The 8,510-nt window shown below is 51.6% G+C and overlaps 1 protein-coding gene across 1 annotated transcript in view; it reads left to right on the top strand.

Moving 5' to 3' along the window:
- The first annotated feature begins 948 nt into the window (after positions 1-948).
- Positions 949-8,510, top strand: part of PIK3C2G (phosphatidylinositol-4-phosphate 3-kinase catalytic subunit type 2 gamma) — a 52,617-nt gene continuing 45,055 nt past the window's right edge. Inside the window, exons 1-7 of the mRNA XM_018562385.1 lie at positions 949-1,590; positions 2,774-2,856; positions 3,113-3,267; positions 3,874-4,150; positions 5,783-5,882; positions 6,185-6,255; positions 6,608-6,941. Coding sequence (XP_018417887.1) covers positions 949-1,590; positions 2,774-2,856; positions 3,113-3,267; positions 3,874-4,150; positions 5,783-5,882; positions 6,185-6,255; positions 6,608-6,941 — 1,662 coding nt within the window. The remainder of the gene's footprint in view (positions 1,591-2,773; positions 2,857-3,112; positions 3,268-3,873; positions 4,151-5,782; positions 5,883-6,184; positions 6,256-6,607; positions 6,942-8,510) is intronic.

Here is an 8,510-nt window from a genome sequence, read left to right as displayed (position 1 = left end):
GTCGGCATTCACAGCACTCTGCATCTTATCAGTGCCAGGCTGGGACGCCCGCTGCCAGTTACCATTGTCTGACATCATGGTCATGCTGCCCCTTTCACACGCCCCCTCCCCATTTGGTGTCACCGAGCCAGTAAAATAATAATGAAGTGTGAAGAGCGTGAACACAATGACAGAACTCCGGCTTATTCTATCAAGTGTATCTACAGCCAAAACTTATTGGCTCTGACACAGTTGGAAATGCTTTTTGTTCTGTCTGTGTCCTATTGGGTAGATTTCCCGTCACTTCCTGTCCCGAAGAAACAACAGGAAGTGAGAAGAGATCTCTCCAAAGTCACAGGAAATCCTTTCACAGTTCTCAGCAGACCAGGTGTCCCTATTGGAAGATTTCTCCTCTCTTCCTGTTCTGGTGACATTTATAACAATTTGGGTTTCCCATTACTCTCTGTCCCGGTGACACCATGGAACACAGAGAGGGCAAATCTTCCCAGTGGGGACACAGCAATAAAAACCTGACCGACATTCTGACCTCACCACCCAAACCGACCCCCCATCCCGGCATTGTGTGTACAGACTGTCCGTGTTTTCTCATCCGCAGATCCCGGCTCATCCACCATAAGACAGATCTTCAGATGAAAGATGAATCCTGGCTTCCATTTTGGATTTTCGGACCATGTGACGAACTTCAACCCCAATGGCCAAACCCCGCGACACCCTTCTCCGGCATATGAACTGGAGTCTATGGTCCCGAGCGCACCGACTTTTCCTGGTGGGGATGGACCGCCAGCCATTGGATTTGATCCCGCCCTGTCTCAGCTGACCAACTTCCCAGGAACATATCACATGACTGGGACTCCTGCACCCCATCACATGACAGGGACTCCTGCACCCTATCACATGACCGGGACCCCTGCACCCCATCACATGACCGGGACAGCTGCACCCGATCACATGACTGGGACCCCTGCACCCTATCACATGACCGGGACCCCTGCACCCCATCACATGACCGGGACCCCTGCACCCCATCACATGACCGGGACCCCTGCACCCCATCACATGATCGGCACCCCAGAACCCTTCCACATGACCAGCACATCAGCGCCCCATCACATGACCGGCACTTCGGTACCCAATCACATGACCAGCGCTGCAGCACCCCCTCACTTGACCAACACACTGGCACCTCATCACATGACCGGCACAGCGGCTCTTCCACCTTCATATGGATTTGTAACCAACAACTGGATAGAAGAGCGACAGTCATGGTTTCCGGAGGAGCCGCCTCCCACCGCGGACACCTCTGACCCAGCCGCAGAGCTGGAACCGCAGAATCCGACACACCTCCAAGGATTCCAAGTCGGTTTTGAGAATTTTGGGGATTTGTCTTACGTCGATCCCGCCGCACATTACCACCAGATTGCCTGTCCCAGTGGCGCCTTCCTCACACCGAACGCTGGCGGCCGAGGGCTGGTGAGAAGTCAGACTCTGAGAGAGGACGCCTGGCGGGGTGACGAGGAGAGACGGCAGATGAGAAGATTCTCCATGTATGACGTCCAGCCAAGAGCTCCCGATCATCACCGACACACTCAGGTGAGACGATAAACCGCCGATATAATCTCCGATAAACCGCCGATATTTATTAAGGGAGACTACAGGAGTGAGTTCACATTATGAGCTATTGTAACATTTCACTTCAGTGCTGCTCCATATTTCACATGTCCGTACTTTACCCAGTGCAGTCAGCATCTTTGCTGAACAGCTGATGAGATCCGAGTAATGTACACTCCTCATAGACACTGAATTCCTTCCGTGTAATCAGACCTGACCGCAGATTTGCGCTGACATTGAAGAACACTAAAGTGCGGTCACTCAGCGGGAAGCAGAGCCTGCGTGAATAGGGCTGCCCCGTGTACATATATCATTACACGCTATACACAGAGACAAGACGCGTGCGATTGGACACAAGGCTCTAGGGATCCTCCACACCGGCCTCCTTGGGATGTTGTAAAAATGCATCGCAGCGCGCACAGCACATTATGAGAACAATAGCGCGTGCCCGCCGGTGTGAATGAGCCTTTAAAGTGTATGGAAATAGACGGGAATAGGTTAAAAGACCTGTTCTGTCTATGTCCCTCCTTCACTTCCTGTCCCAGGGACACAGCAGGAAATGAGAGCAAATCTCTCCAAAATGAGGGGACATCCACTCTTAGTTGTTTCCAGACCAGGTGCCCCCATTGGAAGATTTCCCCTCCTTTCCTGTCCTGGTGACAACTGTATTGGATCTTCCACTTCCTGTCATGTGTCAAATAGAAAGGCTGAATAGCAGGGAGTCATAAAAACCTGATATAGGGTCCCCCTGCCCCCCCGATCACCACCACTCCGTCCAACATTTAGATTTACTGTGTAATCTGAGCACCTCCCTGATCTAACCGATCGATCTGTACCCAATCAGGAAGGACCTTGTTCTCCATAGCTTTTGGTAGATCTAAAGGAGATTGTACAATCAGATTGCAAGGTTTGTGGTGAGTTTAAGACCAGAGCAGCATCCAATGGCTGTCCACCCTCCCGGTAATGTCGGGTCATGTGATGGTGAAGGAAATCACACCCTTCTATGGAGAGATACAGATGATACAATGTATAAAGCTGAGCGATATCATCTGTGTTCCCCATCAGAGTGCTGAGCCAATCACAGCGAGGGAAACATTTGTATCAGAGTCACATGACGACCGTTATTGATGATTTACTGATTTCTCAATTCATTTCACTTCTCCAGATAACCGACTGGAAGATCCCGATCCTGGAAACCTCCTCCAATAAGAATACGGCGTTCAGCGCGTTCTGCGAGAGCGTAAAACTGTACGTAGACGAGAAACTCACCGTTATATCATCACTGTACAACACTGCGGTATATGTCAGAGCTATATACACCTATAATCATAGGGCGTGATGGTGGTGAGGACATTAGAGTGTAAGCTCCTCTGGTGCAGACATTGATGTGACTGGCTCAGCGTTCTCCTTTATTAGCTGATATGATTATATTGCCATATTGTTGTTCCTCGCAGTATTGGGGACCGGCCTACTTGGGTCACTTGTGTTACTTTCTCTCTCTCAGTATAAGAAGTGAATTCAGCGCCACAGACGCGGCTTCAAATCCGGGTAGATTGTGGAGTGTCGCCATTCCCTTCCCGGAAGAGGTGGAAGATTCAGAGGTGGAAATTTCTGTGTATGTGGAGAATCTCGAGACTCCCCTCCTGCTTCTGCAGAGAGGTCAGTGATCTGATGGGGGAGGGGGGGTTATAGATTATTATTGGAAAAGGAAATCCATCTCAGTACACCGATCACACGCTGAGCTTGTAGAGATGGTAATAAAGAATCTCATTTCCCTTTACTGCGGAGCTCAGCGCACAGCTCATTAACTTCCCCAGAAGAGCCGAGGGGTGCGTGAGGCCTCGTCTCTCATAGGCTGGTGGTCAGGGGCGGGGCCGTCATAGAGACCTGTTAATGATCTGACAATATCCTGGGCAGCTCCTCCCCTAAATGATCCACTTCAGGATTAGTGATGAGCTCGGGCGTGTTCGCAAGCGCCTCGTGCCGAGCCCGCCAGGAAGTTGCAGAGATCGGAAAATGGCTCAGTGCCTGTGATTGGTGCTGCGCGCTGACGGCTTCCTGGCGGGCTCGGCACGGGGTGCTTGCGAACACGCCCGAGCTCATCACTATTCAGGATGGCTGACTTCAGGTAAGGGCTCAGACCTCACACATCCCTTCCCAGTACTCTGAAGTTAATGAGCTGTGAGCTGTCAATCATCAGAACTCCTCCCCCAGGTAGTGATAGGATGATGGAAGATTACTCATAGGGTGATCTTTCTCTTCCAGACACAGTCCGGATTGAAGATCTCATTTCTGATATCCTCCATAAGTTACATGGATCTGCCTCTGCCCTGTACCCGTCTCTGCACACGCCGGATTACATCCCGCCGACTCATCGTTACCCGGACCAGGACCGATATTATCCACCCCAGAATCTGCCATCGCAGAGCCTGTACCCGTCCCTGAACTTCTCTCCGGCACCGGACTCTCCACCATACCCACCGGACCCCAACCGGAAAGTCAGTTTGCTTCGGATCTGCGGCGGGGATGAGTATCTGCAGAGGTAAGGCGCCATCACTCCTCTATGACAGAAAACATTACCCTGTAGGGACAAAGCAACAGCCACCCGCGTGCAGCAGAGGTACACGCCCCCTAGACCTCTGGGGCGGATGGGAAAGGAAGCCGAGCTAACAATAGTTCACATAGACATTGTTGTACAGATCCCTCCACCTCACTCCCTACTGTCTGCCATCTGATGATCCTGGAACTCACCTGCTTGTGATACTGGAACACCCTCTTTGCTGCTAATCACATACAGCTCAATGTAAACAAAAATGTCTTTACAAAGAATGTTTTCACATCCACCAACCAGATTTAAATCCTAATGTCTGTGTGTGATTGGTGATAAGAACGCAGAGAGGGAGGAGTCCTAACACAGGCTCAGGAAGTATACGCCTACTGCCCCTGTGAGGTGCTCTGTGTGTCCTGGGATTAAGGTACACCTGCAGTCCATTGGAATGTGTTGGCTGCGTGTGTTGGCTAAATTATTTATTGATTCCCCATTGTTCCATGCTGATTACACAGACGCATGCCAAATCAGATTACACCAAGCTCATCGCAGCAGTATCCAGGATCTCCATTGGATGTCTGTGTTGGAGGAATGAGATCTGATGAGCTGCACCGATCAGATAAATCACTTGAATGAAAAGACGTCTGCTTGGAGCAGCACAGACCCGACTTTCTGACTGAGCTCCTGATCCAAAAATCATTAGTTGCACGCACAACTGGCGTTCCCCAGCAGCTCCTGATCCACGATTCACTTCCTGCATGCAGAACTCACTTACCCCAGCAGGTGATGCTCCTAATCCACATATAATTTCCTGCATGCAGAACTGACTTACCCCAGCAGGTGGCGCTCCTGATCCACATATAATTTCCTGCATGCAGAACTGATTTACCCCAGCAGGTGGCGCTCCTAATCCACAATTAATTTCCTGCACGCAGAACTGACATTCCCCAGCAGGTGGTGCTCCTGATCCACATATTTCCTGCACGCACAACTGACATTCCCCAGCAGGTGGCGCTCCTGATCCACATAATTTCCTGCATGCAGAGTTTATATTCCCCAGCAGGTGGCGCTCCTGAAACAAATCCTTTCCTGCACGCAGAGCTGACATTCTCCAGCAGGTGGCGCTCCTGATCCACAAATCATCTCAGAGTGACACTCTTCTAATCGGAGGATTATGCAGTCTGTGGAGGGATCAGAATCTCACCAATCAGCTTGCCTCCACCTGTGTACCAGGACTGTCAGCTGCTGGGAAACTACAAGTCCCAGCATTCCCTTTAGTTATGGGTGACACCTGGCCAGCCTTATAGGGAGAGGGAGGAGGAGGTTGTCTCCAGCTAAAAGCACCCGATACAAACTCACTCTTCCACCCTATTAGGGCTCAGCAGTGTCAGGTCCGGAATCCCTACATGTGTTCGGATTGGTGCAGAGCAGAGAACAGACGGGAACTTTCTGTGGTTCTCAGGGGAGGGAAGTCTCATACTGATGCTGTCAGTCTGAACATTGTACAACACCATGGCAGATGGCGGCGCTATAAATAATACTTTTAGCGCTGCAATTTGCGGTTGGGAGTTTCGGGAGAAGTTTTTGGCTTTTTTGGATTCTCTGATTGTTTCTTTTTTCCTGCAGAGGATTCAGCTTGCGGAGTCACTCGAGTCTCCAGAGATTGTCACGCATTCGCCTCCGGCTCCACGATGGGGGGGATGTCGCGCTTCCGCTGGCCCGATCCGTGAGTTCCCACTTATATTGTACAATATCGGGGCCACCAATCAGAATCCAGAGTCACAGCAGTACGGGATGGAATCTGATTGGCTGGTTTGTGCAGTGCTTGGGGGTCATATTATACCTACTTCCCCTTTAAGCTGCAGATTATTCCAGATTGGATGGCTCCGCCTACCAGTGAAATACAGCCAGGTCCAGCAAAACGTAAAACCAATGACATCATCACCTAGAGGAAAGCTCCTCCTCCAGCGCCCCCCGGATAATGTTTGGTCCGTCTCGTCCTCCTCATTGTCTTCTCATCTCTTATAGGTGGAGGATGACGGGAAGCAGCTGGAGCTCAGCGACCGGCAGGAACATCTCCAGTACTGGGCGGAGCTCAGGTAAGCAGCCAATCACCGGCCTCTGTTTTAGTTTTGGGTTAAGTGCAGAAGGTTTGGTCCTCTGTCCATCTTTGTCCCCATTGGGCGGATGTCACCTCACTTCCTGTTTCATCTGACACCTGTGACTGAGAAAGTTCCCTGAAAACAATGGACTTTCTGCAGTCTCTAATGACCTGAAGTACCCACAATGCTCATGCTAGCTGGGGACTGTCTCAGTTTTTACTCCAAATAAAGCCGGGCCGACCTATCAGGAACCCCAATCCGGACATGATGCTCCCTGCCCTCTGTCCTGATTGGCTCGCTCCTCTCGGGTACCGTTGTCCTATTAACCCCTCACAGTATCTGACCTCAGGGCGCGGTGTTCTGAGAAATCCAGCAGTGGGTGTGACGAGACCCCCCCATGGACGGGTCAGGTGGTCGGGCTCAGGATTCGGCAACACCGGCATCTGTCTGCGGTCTCCAACGTCACCTTTCCCCACAATGCTGCATGGAGGTTAATGGATCTTCTTCCCTTCCAGAAAGAGGCTGCGAAGCGCCGTCCACCAATTTTTGTCTTTCAGAACGGCGGCATTGGTGGACTTCTGGAAGCCGTGAAAGAAATCTGTTACCTCCTCCGCTCGGTGGAAACCAAAGAGATCAGCGAGGCCGTGCAGAGTGTCCGCACTTCCTGTTACTGGCCCCATCAGGTGTGTGCATTACAGGGGGACTCCAACCATTACACACAATGCAGTCCATAGATACAAACACAGTTTCCAGGTGTACCAAATCTTTATAACATGAGTGCCCACTGGCACTTCATTGTGTATCAGGTCAGTCAGCCTCCCTACCAAACTGCTGAGATAAAACCAATGACAAAGCAAGTCACGGAGAGGGTCTGTGGTTTGACACAGGCAGAGAGGCTCAATAGATGAGCAGGCTCTGCTTCTTACAGTGGCTGCACCTTACTGTTCCTCTCCCGCCGAATGACTCATTAAAAGGGGACCTGTCAGAACAGAACAGAAGCTGCCATTGCCACCATCATACACCCCACACACTGCACATGGCTGCCCCGTGCACATTCCTGTCACCCCTCCGATCGGGTGATTTACATTCACAGACGCCGGCGCCTCTCTCACCACCGCAGAATCCCAATCACTGAGCGTTGAATATTAATGGTTCCCCCCGCAGGTGGTGTTCCCGGGACCGGCGCCCAGGATGAGCGGCGTTCGCCGGAGTTCACGGTCGGTTCAGCCTGTTCTCCGGGGCGGCTCTCTGCCGATTCCCACATTTCCCTGTGAAGTGTCAGCTCTGATCACATGACGAGACGTCTCCGGGGATCTCATGTCACACCATGCGCTCGGCGCGGTCACTCAGCGGCCAGATCTGCAGGATTAGTGCGGACTGGAGGGGGCGGGGGGATGGTGTCAGTGTCCCCTACGACCCTGGGGCCCCCCATAAGGAGTCCTCCTCAACCTCCGGCCAGATTTGTTCCGCTTTGCCTCAGTATATAAATGGAGGGGCGTCCCCTCTGCATAGTCCCAGGGAAGTGTGGGGGTGGGGAGGGGCGTCCCCTCTGCATAGTCCCAGGGAAGTGTGGGGGTGGGGAGGGGCGTCCCCTCTGCATAGTCCCAGGGAAGTGGGGGATCAGCATGTCGCTGAGTCTGTATTATGTGCAGCAATGTGGCCCTTCTGCAGAAAAAAAAGAGAGGTTGCAGCGGGGGGCTGATCTGTGTCAGACATTTTGTGAAAACAACCACCAGGATTTACATGATTTGTGTCCTTTCTGAGCCGGCATCTCTGGAAGATACCTGAATAAAGATGGTGCCGTCCTTCTGACAAATCTCATGGTAAAGGGCAATTTTGTAAATGTTCTTTATTTCCAGAACATGGAATGTTGAAGAATATGTATGTCCTTATTTTTGTAGTAGGGTGTCTATGACATGTTCATATGACGCTCATCCAGCAGGTGGCGCTGTTGGCTCCTGTTTTATAGAGTTCAATAGGTACAATTAAAAGCCTCTAGAGAATGTGTCAGTGAAGTGACTCCTCCCCCTCCAGAGCATTGGCTCCTCCTCCCATGTCCCTTCAATCAGAGGCAGGGAGCCAGAAGGCACACACCATCTGCTGGAGAATCCGCAGCGCTCTGTGACGGCGTTGTCATGGCCGCCCCGCGCGTTGTGTTGATTTTATAGAAGGGGAAAAGTACAGATATAAAAACATTTTCAAATCTACACTGCCCCTCCCCCCAAAACCCTCCCCCTCCCCCCCACCCTCCC

This window comes from Nanorana parkeri, unplaced genomic scaffold, assembly GCF_000935625.1.
Source record: "Nanorana parkeri isolate BGI_ZX_2015 unplaced genomic scaffold, ASM93562v1 scaffold576, whole genome shotgun sequence".
NCBI lineage: Eukaryota > Metazoa > Chordata > Amphibia > Anura > Dicroglossidae > Nanorana > Nanorana parkeri.
The sequence above is the reverse complement of the archived record's forward strand: the minus strand, read 5'-3'. Positions and strand labels throughout refer to the sequence as shown.